General features: G+C 34.0%; 2 protein-coding genes across 2 annotated transcripts in view; one reads left to right on the top strand and one right to left on the bottom strand.

Annotated features, from left to right (window-relative positions):
- The window catches only part of LOC137640145 (glutamate receptor ionotropic, kainate 4-like), a 425,472-nt gene extending 410,887 nt beyond the window's left edge, over nucleotides 1-14,585 (bottom strand). Inside the window, exon 1 of the mRNA XM_068372643.1 lies at nucleotides 13,893-14,585. The gene's annotated coding sequence lies outside the window, so the exon portion shown is untranslated. The remainder of the gene's footprint in view (nucleotides 1-13,892) is intronic.
- LOC137645490 (uncharacterized) lies at nucleotides 6,855-7,298 on the top strand. Its single transcript, XM_068378298.1, has one exon. It carries the CDS (start codon nucleotides 6,855-6,857, stop codon nucleotides 7,296-7,298), a length of 444 nt encoding a protein of 147 aa, XP_068234399.1.
- Nucleotides 14,586-15,921: the final 1,336 nt, after the last annotated feature.

Here is a 15,921-nt window from a genome sequence, read left to right as displayed (position 1 = left end):
AATAATGATAATAATAATAATCTCTTTCTGGCTCGGAGCGCGCCTTGACCAATCCGGATCCAGGATCCCTTCCTGCCTCTCACACCAGGAATCATACCAGAGCTCATCGTGCACCTGCCACCAATAATAATAATAGACATTTACAATTCTTACAATTTATAATATATATACATTATAATATATTTATATGAATATTTTTACTTAACATACACGGTATTCACAATTGCAACTTTCACTATTCATCTAAATATGCTTTTGCATAAAAATCATATGGACTCGTGAATATTTTTTTAACAGAAGCTTTAAATCCTCTCTTATTTATATTAAGAGATTCCAAAGTAATAAAGAATGGAGCAATCTTTTCATTTTTGTGTTATTACTTTTTTTTACATCATCATAATCATCTTCTACGCCTACCGACGCAAAAGACTCGAAAAATCATCTCTAATCATCTCCTACGCCTAACGACGCAAAAGACTCGAAAAATCATCTCCTACAACTACCGACGCAAAAGACTCGAAAAATTATCGCATATGCCTACCGACGCAAAAGACTCGAAAAATCATCTCCGACGCCTACCGACGCAAAAGACTCGAAAAATCACCTCCTACGCCTACCGACGCAAAAGACTCGAAAAATCATCTCCTACGCCTACCGACGCAAAAGACTCGAAAAATCATCTCCTACGCCTACCGACGCAAAAGACTCGAAAAATCATCTCCTACGCCTACCGACGCAAAAGACTCGAAAAATCATCTCCTACGCCTACCGACGCAAAAGACTCGAAAAATCATCTCCTACGCCTACCGACGCAAAAGACTCGAAAAATCATCTCCTACTCCTACCGACGCAAAAGACTCGAAAAATTATCTCCTACGCCTACCGACGCAAAAGATTCGAAAAATTATCTCCTACGCCTACCGACGCAAAAGACTCGAAAAAAAACGCATAAATCTTTCGCCCTTTTTTTTTTTTTACATAGAAGACATTATCTTTATTTACGAACGAATTTTCATTTCCTTTTTATCATACCTCGATTTCAGAACTTTAGGATGAATACGTTTTTTTACTTTTGTCATTTAGTGATATGCATTTACCTCAGAATTAACTAGGTCCTCCTTTATTAGTACAGTATTTCGACTGCCAAGAAGCCTAACTTGAATATATAACACATTGCTAGTTACTAATAAAGCTACGTTAAAGTAAAATTCCGTGGTAGAAATATCAATAGCAGCACTAATATACCTTATTATAAATTATTCAAAAAAATAGTAAGTAATTTTCCGACGAAAATTGGTATTACATGTCTCAGCACCTTCATAATTGTTATGCTACTGTAGAGACTGGAGTGCATTCAGCCCTTTGCACTAGAACTAAACTCGACGGGTACGGGGGAAAAAATTTGCCAAATGAGGCTGAATAAATTGAGGCTTTTAAGAAGAAACTGAAGACTTTCTTGTTTTCTAAGGGCTTCAGTAATGTGGATTTGACAATAAACATTCAAAATAAATTGAGGCCTTTAAGAAGAAACTGGAGACTTTCTTGTTTTTTAAAGGCTTCAGTAATGTAGATTTGACAATAAATATTCAAAATAAATTAAGGCCTTCAAGAAGAAACTGAAGACTTTCTTGTTTTCTAAAGCCTTCAGTAATGTAGATTTGACAATAAACATTCAAAATAAATTGAGGCTTTCAAGAAGAAACTGAAGAATTTTTTATTTTCTAAGAGCTTCAGTAATGTGGATTTGACAATAAACATTCAAAATAAATTGAGGCCTTCAAGAAGAAACTGAAGACTCTTGTTTTCTAAGAGCTTCAGTAATGTGGATTTGACAATAAACATTCAAAATAAATTGAGGCCTTCAAGAAGAAACTGAAGACTTTCTTGTTTTCTAAGAGCTTCAGTAATGTGGATTTGACAATAAATATTCAAAATAAATTAAGGCCTTCAAGAAGAAACTGAAGACTTTCTTGTTTTCTAAAGCCTTCAGTAATGTAGATTTGACAATAAACATTCAAAATAAACTGAGGCCTTCAAGAAGAAATTGAAGACTTTCTTGTTTTCTAAGAGCTTCAGTAATGTGGATATGACAAAATACATTCAAAATAAATTGAGGCCTTCAAGAAGAAACTGAAGACTTTCTTGTTTTCTAAGGGCTTCAGTAATGTGGATTTCACAATAAACATTCAAAATAAATTGAGGCCTTCAAGAAGAAACTGAAGACTTTCTTGTTTTCTAAGGGCTTCAATAACGTGGATTTGACAATAAACATTCAAAATAAATTGAGGCCTTCAAGAAGAAACTGAAGACTTTCTTGTTTTCTAAGAGCTTCAGTAATGTGGATTTGACAATAAACATTCAAAATAAATTGAGGCCTTCAAGAAAAAACTGAAGACTTTCTTGTTTTCTAAGGGCTTCAGTAATGTGGATTTGACAATAAACATTCAAAATAAATTGAGGCCTTCAGGAAGAAACTGAAGACTTTCTTGTTTTCTAAGAGCTTCAGTAATGTGGATTTGACAATAAACATTCAAAATAAATTGAGGCCTTCAAGAAGAAACTGAAGACTTTCTTGTTTTCTAAGGGCTTCAGTAATGTGGATTTGACAATAAACATTCAAAATAAATTGAGGCCTTCAAGAAGAAACTGAAGATTTTCTTGTTTTCTAAGAGCTTCAGTAATGTGGATTTGACAATAAATATTAAAAATAAATTGAGGCCTTCAAGAAGAAACTGAAGACTTTCTTGTTTTCTAAGGGCTACAGTAATGTGGATTTGACAATAAACATTCAAAATAAATTGAGGCCTTCAAGAAGAAACTGAAGCCTTTCTTGTTTTCTAAGAGCTTCAGTAATGTGGATTTGACAATAAACATTCAAAATAAATTGAGGCCTTAAAGAAGAAACTAAAGACTTTCTTGTTTTCTAAGGGCTTCATTAGTGTGCATTTGTCAATAAACATTCAAAATAAATTGAGGCCTTCAAGAAGAAAATGAAGACTTTCTTGTTTTCTAAGAGCTTCAGTAATGTGGATTTGTCAATAAACATTCAAAATAAATTGAGGCCTTCAAGAAGAAACTGAAGACTTTCTTGTTTTCTAAGGGCTTCAGTAATGTGGATTTGACAATAAACATTCAAAATAAATTGAGGCCTTCAAAAAGAAACTGAAGACTTTCTTGTTTTCTAAGAGCTTCAGTAATGTGGATTTGACAATAAACATTCAAAATAAATTGAGGCCTTCAAGAAGAAACTGAAGACTTTCTTGTTTTCTAAGGGCTTCAGTAATGTGGATTTGACAATAAACATTCAAAATAAATTGAGGCCTTCAAGAAGAAACTGAAGACTTTCTTGTTTTCTAAGAGCTTCAGTAATGTAGATTTGACAATAAACATTCAAAATAAATTGAGGCCTTCAAGAAGAAACTAAAGACTTTCTTGTTTTCTAAGGGCTTCAGTAATGTAGATTTGACAATAAACATTCAAAATAAATTGAGGCCTTCAAAAAGAAACTGAAGACTTTCTTGTTTTCTAAGGGCTTCAGTAATGTGGATTTGACAATAAACATACAAAACACCGTGTGATAAACGAAATACCTAAGAGTACATGCAATAAACTGATCTTGTAGGTCCTGTAATGCCTAGGATTCCCCCTACGTGATAGGACCAAGAAAGCACCCCTTAAAGTAAAGTAAATTAACCCATAACATGATTTTCACTCGATATTAGTAATGGTTGGATTAGGATAATTCCATAGCTTAGGAACATTCTGCCTCTCATTCTGGTCGTTTTATATTGTCACATTAAATGTTATCTTTATGGAATATTCCAAATTACTGAAGGATTAATAAAGAATTGCAGAACTGACCATACAAATCCCTTCCTCCAATTGTTTCTAAGATTTAAGAATCATTACATCTATAAATTGAAAATGAACAGAAGTGACTTATACTTAAAACATCCTTTTAAAGGTTTAAAGGCCGCTCATGAATGGCAGAGGCCAGGGACAGTGACATTGCCTTATCAAACAGGACAATGCCTTAGTGACTGACCATATTTACATACATATACCAGTGCCAACGCCCACCTCCACCCAACCCAGGACCAAGGGGGGCCAGCCAATGACTGCTGATGAGTCAGCAGATAGACCTGTAGGCTCCCCCTAACCCCAAATCTTTAGCTCACAAGGATTGTGAGGTTTGAGCGGGACTCGAACCCCAGTCTGGCAATCATCAGACAAGGACATTACCAACCAGCCACCACAACCGATAAATGAGTAAAAGTAGGAACGATGCATATCTTACACTGATGAACTTTGTAAATGTAATATTCAATAAACCCATGTAATGAGATACGGTGACTAGAAAGTTAGAAAAATTAACAAATAAACCTTAAATGAAATTGAAATGGTAATTATGTAATTGTTGAATGGTAATTATACAGACTTCTTCCGAGGTTTTGATAATAATCATAACAGTTTGAAAGAAAAATAAAGCAACCAATTCCTAAGCGTTAACATTCTGGGTTTTAGCAAGCCTTTGCTGTCCATATTGTTAGAAAGCAATAAGGTACCTATTACTCAATTCACTGTATAAACCAACACCATCTAATCAAAACATTCCCAATAAGTCTCTTAGACAAAACGACCTCACCACCACAGTCAAAGTATCCCCGGGGACTCATCATCATATCTTATCATGACAATGCTGAATCCATAGGAAGGCGTTGTCGTTTGCCTATCTGAGGTCTTGATGTGATCAATGAGGGACCAGTGGGAACCCTCGTAGGATATGTTCCATTTACTTGTACTGCTGTCCCTCATCAGTGTTGCCAGATATGGGGATATAACCCTAGATTTGGGGATTTTTGTTGTCTGATGGGGATATTCTGTACAAATTTCTATGAAGAAGAAACAAAGATGAGTAAACCTTTATATTGTTGCAATTAGTTTACTTGCACATATATGAAGTATAGTGCATAATCTCTATATTAGCAAAGCCTACATGATCAGAAGAAAATATATTTGTGGAAATGCGGATTTTTGAGGTTATTTTGAAGATTTTTTTTTTATCATGAGTTTTGGGGATTTTTAGACTGACACATCTGGCAGCACTGCCCCGCATGGGCATTCGGGGTTCTAGGCTAGTCCCCATTTATGATGGTCATCTTCAGTTTAACCACTTTTACCCTTGTTCTGTTTAGGGCTACCAAGTCCTTCCTTGTGAGGGTTGCTCCACTGGACAGGCCTTTGTTTGGGATGGGCAGCTCCTCACTGGATGGCCGTCAGTCACTTTCCCGTCACTTCTCAAGATTATGAGCAGAGCAACTTCCTGGATTGGTTCTAGTCCATCCACTGTTGTGAAGCTTTTGCGGGATTTCAGTTTTTGCCTTGTTTCCTCAAAATTGTGAAGTGGATAACTGGGGTCATTAATTTGTTTATTTATTCAGTTTTTGCTAGGCTTCCTTGTCTGATATGAGGTGGTGGGATACCGGCTACCTTGTATAAAGATGGTAGAGGTGTTGATTTTAGAGTGCACGTCATAATCAGACAGAACTTATTTAGCTTTGAGTTTACCTTATGCGCTTGGCATTATCTTGCCCATACTGGTACACAGTACTCTACAATGGAATATCAAAGGGCCAGGGCTGTTTGTCTTAGAGGGTCTCTTTCTCAGCTGGTGTTGGCGACTTTGCTACGGAGGCTGTTATTAGTGGCTACTTTAAGTTTGCTTTTATATATGTGCTCTTGAAAGGAGAGCATTCTTTCAAGGATGACACTTAAATAGACTGGATAGGGGTAATTTTCCAGTTCTTTGTCACCCAATTTGATCTTTAACTTCCTGTCAGCCTGGTGATTGTTCAGGTGGAAGGCACACACCTGTGTTTTGCTTGGATTGGCATTGAGGTGTCACTTTTGTTTTAAGTGGAGAGGGTAGTCAGGGCATTTGACAGTCTTTCTTCGATGGTGGTGAAGGAATCCGATTGTGTGGAAATGCACATTTCACCTGCATATATGTACCTGCGGAAGTTCTGTTACGGTAGCTGGTCATTTAGATATATGCTAAATAGCGTCGCCACCAGCATTGACCCTTGTGGAAGGCCGTTGTTCTGTATCCTCCTCCTGCTTTTCTGGCGTCCAATTCTACATTGAATCGTCGATTGGTAACCAATGATTCAATGACGTGGACAACGCTGGTATTTCGTATAGTTTGGGCCACCTTTAGGAGTGTCATATGCCGCTGTAAGGTAGACAAAGATTGTACCCATAGTTTGCTTCTTCTCAAACTCGTCCTCAATGTATTGCATCAGGTTTAATACCTGATGGCAGCAGGGTCGACCTAGCCTAAAGCCAGCAACGTCTTTTCAACAGTTGTTCTTTGACTGTGGGTTGTATGTGGGCTAAGATCATTCGTTCGTATAATTTGAACAGTATAAACAGTAAGGATCATCCATGTGCGCAAGTAAGATCAGTAGTCAATACTTTCTGCTTGTGGATTACTTATAATTTTTTTTTTTTTTTTTTTTTGGTGCGTGTTTTACAGTTATTTATGTGCACAAATAAGATGATTCATCGGTACTTTTTGCTTATGGAATACTTATAAGGTTTTCTTCTTTTGTGGCAATTATTCATGTGCACAAGTAAAATCTTGCGAATTACGTATAAGATTTTTTGTTTTACAATTATTCGTGTGACCAAGTAAAATCGGTGAACAGTACTTTCTACACAAGTGAGACCAGTAATCAACATTTTCTGAAAATTGATTACTAATAGGGTGTTTTATTTTACAATAATTCATGGGTACAAGAACAATAATCAGTACTTTTTGTCTATAGATGAATTCTTCTTTACAGAACACAGCAATGGCGGAAAAATACCCACCAAATAAGCTGGCAGTGCTCTGTGGACGTACTAAGATGGTATGCATGTGGGTCGGAGGAATGTCCGCCAGAGCCATTGCCCAAGAGACCGGCACAAGCGTCACTACTGTCTACCGTTGGATTCGCCGCTGGCAGAAGGAAGGAAACGTGGAGACCAAACCTCGATGTGGTCGACCACGTACAACAACTCCTGAGGAAGACCAGAAGATAGTGGAGACCATAAACACGATGCCGGAGAAATCAGCATCTGAGGTTATTAGCCTTCTGCGTTTGCAGTGTGATCCCAGAACTGTTCAGAGGCGGTGTCAGGAAAAGGCACCTTGTCAGTATTTTCAGTACGCTCAGAATCAAGAAACATCCTATGCGCCATACATGTCCTATGATAGGCCATACTATCCTGTAAACTATCCATATCATTCATACTAATAACCTCCGCCAACGAAGTTAGAAGGTTATGTTTTACCACCTGTTTGTGTGTGGGTTTGTTTGTGAACAGCTTCCTGATCACAATTTTAATCATAGAAAAATTAAACTTGCAAGGATTAACTGTTATGCAAAAAGCTGAGGAGGATTAAATTTTGGAAGGTCAATGTCAAGGTCACGGTCAAGCAAAATGTTCAATTCACGTAATCATGCATAAGTCTGGACATCGTTGTCACAGAGACTTCAAATTTGGTTAATATTTGAGTGTATGAAAATCCACGCCAATTAATACATCTTAAGGTCAAAGATCAAGGTCAAGGTAGAGTAAAAGTTCGAGAAATATGCTGCCAGGGCGGAAGTCTGCGCTGTATGTAGTGAGTGGCCCTCTAGTTAGTTATTATGTTCGGTGCAATTTATATTAAACTGACATCAACAGGAGTAATATATTTCAGTAGGAGATATTTTGAAGTATTGTAAAACCTTATCTGAATTATATGTTGGTCAAGTAACTTTCCAATGTATTGTTTCTAAGGAAGATAAATATATTATGCTCTCGTTTAATTTTTAATATCCTTAATATCCAAAGTAAATTTGTAGTCAACTGACATGAAAAAGGTTACTTATTATTTGACTTCAAAACACAACCTATTAAAAGAATTTGATATTTTTCATGAATTCATATATGATATTATAACTTATTTCCGGTTGATGAGGCAGTGTATTAAAAATCTATGTTTTAATTAAACTTTTATCATAAACACTAGAAAATGAGATAAAGTTTATTATTCCTAACATAGAACGGATTTCGTTACACAATAATGAACTGTGAGTATTTTGTTTGAAAATTAATATAATTTTGTTTTAAAAAGTTGGTGATAAGAACTGGTTACTTCTCTTAATACATCCATGACCACAGAAAATAAAAAACGAGGTAAATGCTGACCCCTAGTGTAATCCAACACTGATATCAAAGGTTTCTGGTACACCAACACCTGGCTTTGTCCTTGTCCTTCTGCGCATCATGAATCAGTACACCCCCTTCCTAGTGTAATCCAACACTAATTTCAAAGGTTTCTGGTACACCAACACCTGGTAATACTTTTGTCCTTGTCCCTCTGCACATCATGAATCAGTACACCCCATTCCTAGTGTAATCCAACACTGATATCAAAGGTTTCTAGTACACCAACACCTGGTAATACTTTTGTCCTTGTCCTTCTGCACATCATGAATCAGTACACCCCATTCCTAGTGTAATCCAACACTGATATCAAAGGTTTCTGGTACACCAACACCTGGTAATACTTTTGTCCTTGTCCTTCTGCACATCATGAATCAGTACACCCCATTCCTAGTGTAATCCAACACTGATATCAAAGGTTTCTAGTACACCAACACCTGGTAATACTTTTGTCCTTGTCCTTCTGCACATCATGAATCAGTACACCCCATTCCTAGTGTAATCCAACACTGATATCAAAGGTTTCTAGTACACCAACACCTGGTAATACTTTTGTCCTTGTCCTTCTGCACATCATGAATCAGTACACCCCGTTCCTAGTGTAATCCAACACTGATATCAAAGGTTTCTGGTACACCAACACCTGGTAATACTTTTGTCCTTGTCCCTCTGCACATCATGAATCAGTACACCCCATTCCTAGTGTAATCCAACACTGATATCAAAGGTTTCTAGTACACCAACACCTGGTGTTACTTTTGCCCTTGTCCCTCTGCACATCATGAATCAGTACATCCCATTCCTAGTGTAATCCAACACTAATTTCAAAGGTTTCTGGTACACCAACACCTGGTAATACTTTTGTCCTTGTCCCTCTGCACATCATGAATCAGTACACCCCATTCCTAGTGTAATCCAACACTAATATCAAAGGTTTCTGGTACACCAACACCTGGTAATGCTTTTGTCCTTGTCCCTCTGCACATCATGAATCAGTACACCCCCTTCCTAGTGTAATCCAACACTGATATCAAAGGTTTCTGGTACACCAACACCTGGTAATACTTTTGTCCTTGTCCTTCTGCACATCATGAATCAGTACACCCCATTCCTAGTGTAATCCAACACTGATATCAAAGGTTTCTAGTACACCAACACCTGGTAATACTTTTGTCCTTGTCCTTCTGCACATCATGAATCAGTACACCCCGTTCCTAGTGTGATCCAACACTGATATCAAAGGTTTCTGGTACACCAACACCTGGTAATACTTTTGTCCTTATCCCTCTGCACATCATGAATCAGTACACCCCATTCCTAGTGTAATCCAACACTGATATCAAAGGTTTCTAGTACACCAACACCTGGTGTTACTTTTGCCCTTGTCCCTCTGCACATCATGAATCAGTACATCCCATTCCTAGTGTAATCCAACACTAATTTCAAAGGTTTCTGGTACACCAACACCTGGTAATACTTTTGTCCTTGTCCCTCTGCACATCATGAATCAGTACACCCCATTCCTAGTGTAATCCAACACTAATATCAAAGGTTTCTAGTACACCAACACCTGGTAATGCTTTTGTCCTTGTCCCTCTGCACATCATGAATCAGTACACCCCCTTCCTAGTGTAATCCAACACTGATATCAAAGGTTTCTGGTACACCAACACCTGGTAATACTTTTGTCCTTGTCCTTCTGCACATCATGAATCAGTACACCCCATTCCTAGTGTAATCCAACACTAATATCAAAGGTTTCTGGTACACCAACACCTGGTAATACTTTTGTCCTAGTTCGATTGTATATCATTAATCAGTACACCCCATTCCCTACCATGAAAATTTAAGACATATTAATCTTGTTTATTCCGTTCTTAAACTTCCGAAGTTAAAGTTTTACACAGTCAGTATCTTCGCTTATCAATAACAAGGAGTTGTTAAGATTGATTTAAACCTCTTCGCTTTTATCATAGTCAATCTCTCTTTATTCCCGGAATATTAATTTCTCTTCATAATAGCATAGAACACTCTCTCTCTCTCTCTCTCTCTCTCTCTCTCTCTCTCTCTCTCTCTCTCTCTCTCTCTCTCTCTCTCTCTCTCTCTCTCTCTCTCTCTCATTCATAAATAACTTTTTTTTACAATAGCAAGGCCACAAATCTATTCGATAGGTCTTATGAAGAACCTATAGCGAGTGTTTTTCAAATTATTTGGAACTCTAAAATAAGACCTACCCCCTCTCTCTCTCTCTCTCTCTCTCTCTCTCTCTCTCTCTCTCTCTCTCTCTCTCTCTCTCTCTCTCTCTCTCTCTCTCAAATATACGAGATATACGCCATTCAAGTCTACTGCTCTATATTTCATCAGAATACCAATTCGAAGCCAACATAAGCACATGATATTCAGAGGTCGATGACTTTTGCAACGACAAGAAATTGCGCCAGAAGACAAAATCACCAACAGAAAAAGCCAATTTAAATTTGGAATCTTCGAAGGAAGAAAATTAATGAGGATATAGACATTTTAACCTCAAGGAGAATCGAATGAATTGTAATAATAGTCGAATAGTCAAAGTCAAAGGGAGAAACTAAGAGATTACGTTTGATTACTGTAAATCTAAGGCATTTGACAAACACCTACTAGCGAGAAGGAAGATGAGCACGGATCTACTAACGAAAAGCATAAATTGATTCTTTTGTGTTTTCTATCTTTCTTGCTTGATGAACTTATTTGAGTTAAAGGCTACTAGTACCAGAGGTTTTAGTCGCCCCAAAAAGATCTTTGAAATAGATATGGAAGTTTATCTTTCTATATTTAAAGCAGTGATATCCCTATCGAAAATAACCAGATTATAAAATCTACGTCTGTTCTTTGAAGAAAAGTAAAAAAAAACTCGAATCGTTTATCATTAGCACCTAAATGCAACAATGTGTATTTTACAATTTCCAAAATATTGCATAATTATGGCCTAAAATGTATTTAAAATGACAGATAAAACTTTATAAAAGTTACCGTTAACAAATGACTAATAATCATTATTGACGATAATTAAACAAAAATCTGTAAAATCAAATGAGGACTACAAGTAATTAATATTTTTTAATTTTTTCGACTAATTGATGAAAAAAAAGAAGTTTTGGTCAAATTAGGGTTGATTTTTCCAGCCGTCATCAACAACACTCTACGGAAGTAATCAATGATATCCATGTCCACACTGTAGATATAGATCTTATTGATTACTGTAGACTCTAAAAACTGGATTGTGTTCATGAGCATACATATATACGAAGTTGATATATTTGCGGATATGGGTGGATTTCGAATCTAGGTACAAATTTTTAACTCAACAGGAAAATATACAGTATATTACCTCTCCATATGGCTCAATTGTTTAAGTCACTCATTTACCTTTATTCATAAGCTACTTGGTGCTACGGGTCGAACGCCTGGCTAGGCACACGTACTTTAAAAAAAAAAAAAAAAATTCAATTTGGGATATCAGAAATTAAAATCCAAAAGTTCATCACTGTTCTGTTTATGAAAAGCAAGGAATTTGTACGTCATAAACAAATTTTTTAATGTTATAAAAAATATGTTATGATGGATGGAGTTTCTTTAGTTATAAAATAAGTAATATGAAGTGTATAATTGGTCTAAATGCTTCTTTACTATTTATTTATGAATTTTGAATTTAATTATGCGATTTTTATGATTATTGCATAAATACTGATAACAAAACAAGCTTCGAGATTTGCTTAAAATGTATGTTAAAACATAACGTACAAAAAAGACACGAATAAACGCAAGAATTGAGTTATTCTTATCATAAATATTACATCCAATGATATTGACTTTTTATGATTGATGAATTAATGATGATAAACCAATTTTTAAAATTTACGTGAAATATATCCTAGAATGGGACGTGTATATGAAAACACTGAATTCATGTAAGAATTTGGTTAGATTTATTAATATTGTTATCGCTGTTATCAATATTACCAAGCAATTTAGAAAACACAAGACAGAACGGCAATAACAATTTATATACAAAAGTAGCCACATAATAAAATAATGATAACAAAAAACAAATTAGATAATTACCTTGTCATCATTACTGTTCTCAATATTACTCAAAAATTCATAAAACACTACAATCAAGCATAATAACCATACATACACACACACACACACACACACACACACACACACACATATATATATATATATATATATATATATATATATATATATATATATATATATATATATATATATATATATATATATGCGTAAAAATCACAGGAAAACGTAATGCTCAGATGCAGAAGAACCACAGGGAAAATTAGAATACGAAATATACGATTAAGTCCTGACTATTTTCGCGATACTTCTCCTCTGAAGAATTATCACGAAACTAGTCAGGACTTAATCGTATATTTCGTATTTTCATTTTCCCTGTGGTTCTTCTGCATACTGTATATATATATATACATATATATATATATATATATATATATATATATATATATATATATATATATATATATATATATATATATATATGAATATATATATATATATATATATATATATATATATATATACATTATATTTATTATATATATACATATAAATATATATATATATATATATATATATATATATATATATATATATATATATATATATATATTATATTTATTATATATATACATATAAATATATATATATATATATATATATATATATATATATATATATATATATATATATATATATATATATATATATATATATATATATATATATATATATATATATATATATATATATATATATAACATACAAAATCGTCACAAATAATTCAATAATAATAGAAAACTGATTAGCTAAAGACCCTGTCATCATTATTGCTAACAACATTATCTAACAACTTAGAAAACAATAAAAAACACAATAACAAATCTATATAAATAAAAATAGTCCCAAATAATGTAATGATAATAACAGAAAACAAAACACATAATAACCCTGTCATCATAATTGTTATCAACATTATCCAACAATTTAGAAAGCATTCGAAACAAGCCCAGCAACAATCTATATGTGCAAAAATTAATACCAAAACACATATTAGCTAAAGACCATCTCATCAATATTGCTATCAATACCACCCAACAATTTAGAAAACACTAGAAACAAGCAAAACAACAATATATATATATATGCAATAATATACATAAATAATGCAATAATAATACCAAAAAACAAATCAGCTAAAGACCATCTCATCAATATTGCTATCAATACCACACAACAATTTAGAAAACACTGGAAACAAGCAAAACAACAATATATATATGCAATAATATACATAAATAATGCAATAATAATACCAAAAAATAAATCAGCTAAAGACCATCTCATCAATATTGCTATCAATATTACCCAACAATTTAGAAAACACGGCAAACAAGAACAATCCATATATACAAAAATATTCAATAACAATGCAATAATAATGAAAAAAAAAAAAACTGATTAGCTAATGACCCTACGTTCAAATATTCTTAGTTTCACAACTCTTACCTTTTCCTATTACTGATCTAACCTAGGAGGATAGTTTTAACACTCACCAATAAAGCTGCTGTATTCTGTCATCCACTGTCCATTCCTGAGGTGTGGTCAAGTTATTGGAGCAGGCCAGGACCTATAAATCCTAGGAGGGAGCCATTACCACTAGGACTGAAGATTACAATGGAGTCCTATCTCCTCCAGTATAATATTCTCGTGAGTTTAAGTGACCTCCCGATTGTTCAGATTATTGGTTACAATTTACTCTGGGTTTGTTAAACAGTAAAGGTAATCTTCATCCTCAATGTGGATAAACTTCCCGATCTCTTTCCTTAGCAAGTTTTTGGAAACAATATACATTTCCCATTGCTCTTCAATGCTTTCGTCACTTTTCAAAGCTAGCGTGTAGAAACAATAGAGGCTCTACTTGAGTCTAGAAACAATAAAAGCTCAACTAACGCATATAAACAATGGACGCACAGTTAAGACAGTAGAAACTATAAACACTCAGCTAGCGCATAGAAACAATAGACACTTAGCTAGCGTACAGAAACTGTAGACTCTCAGCTAGCGTACAAAAACAATAAACACAAAGCTATCGTACAGAAAATAAGAAATAAACACTCTCACAGGGAACAGAAATAATAGACACTCGACTATCGTACAGAAAAAAAAAAATAAACACTCGAATAGCATGCATAACCAATAGCAGGATTTCGTTCACTGCCAGTCTACTGGGTGATGAGGACATTTAGGTATTTGCTTCCAGAACTAATAAAAGTGAACAAAGGTGACTGAATTAAGCTGTCTTTCATTGTGTTCGCCATCCTATGTAAGGTTTGGGAATGTTCTTTTGCAGACTTTCAAATTATCTAAATTGAAGCATTGGTTAGGTTTCTTTTCAACTGAAGGAAGGGTGCAAACAGAATTCTCTTGATCTTACTAGGGTCTTTTACTTATTTCCCTATATGTTTTGATACTACGGTCTGGTTGACCTAGATTAAAAGTATGATAGGGTTTTATGCTGTTAATATTTATGGAAATGCTGTAGTCCTCAATGCGAAGAAGGAGAGAGAGAGAGAGAGAGAGAGAGAGAGAGAGAGAGAGAGAGAGAGAGAGAGAGAGAGATTTATCTAATAAGTAAACATTTTCTTTTTATAGAATGCATATTTCTTTTGCTTAGTACCACAATATAAATAATACGTGAATAAAAAGTTACAAAATGAAATAAACGAGGTGTATAAAAGCGAATTTTTCTAATAAAAGATAATATAAAAATTATATACAGAAAAACAGGCTTACTTATGTTAACGCTAAGATCTGTTCAAATTTCCCAATAGAAAATTACTGTTAAATGGATTGAACTAAATATGACTTTTATCGTTCAGGTAGTTTGAAACGAATCGTAATATGACTCAAACAAATCAGGCATATAATAGAAATCAAAAGGTCAAAATAACTTCCCTAAAAAATATCAAATTAAGTTAATCTGATTACAATAAAAAAAAGTTTGGTTAACTCAACACTTCTCTCTTTTTATTAATTATTCTATCGAGGTTTGATTGAACGAACTTTGAAATAGTGTTTCTAGTATGAATGTGTGTATATATATATATATATATATATATATATATATATATATATATATATATATATATATATATATATATATATATATATATATATATATAAATATACACATATATATATATATATATATATATATATATATATATATATATATATATATATATATGTATACATATATATATATATATATATATATATATATATATATATATATATATATATATGTGTGTGTGTGTGTGTGTGTGTGTGTGTGTGTGTGTGTGTGTGTGTGTGTATGTCAGCATTGGTACTAACTATCACTAAAACTTAAGAAATTAGAAATAAAGGACAAAAAAATAGAAATATTTCATCGAAGCTTCGAAGACTTATCAATACTCGAGTTTTTCATGGTGTTTTAAACGACAGATGATTTAGAATTAATCCATTTTTTTTTATACCCAGTTCAAATCATTCATCATATATAAGTAAATATATATATGATCTGAATTCAGTGCTTTCCTA

The sequence above is a fragment of the Palaemon carinicauda genome, chromosome 1 (genome assembly GCF_036898095.1).
Source record: "Palaemon carinicauda isolate YSFRI2023 chromosome 1, ASM3689809v2, whole genome shotgun sequence".
Taxonomy (NCBI): domain Eukaryota; kingdom Metazoa; phylum Arthropoda; class Malacostraca; order Decapoda; family Palaemonidae; genus Palaemon; species Palaemon carinicauda.
This window is presented reverse-complemented; position numbering and strand designations above follow the sequence as displayed.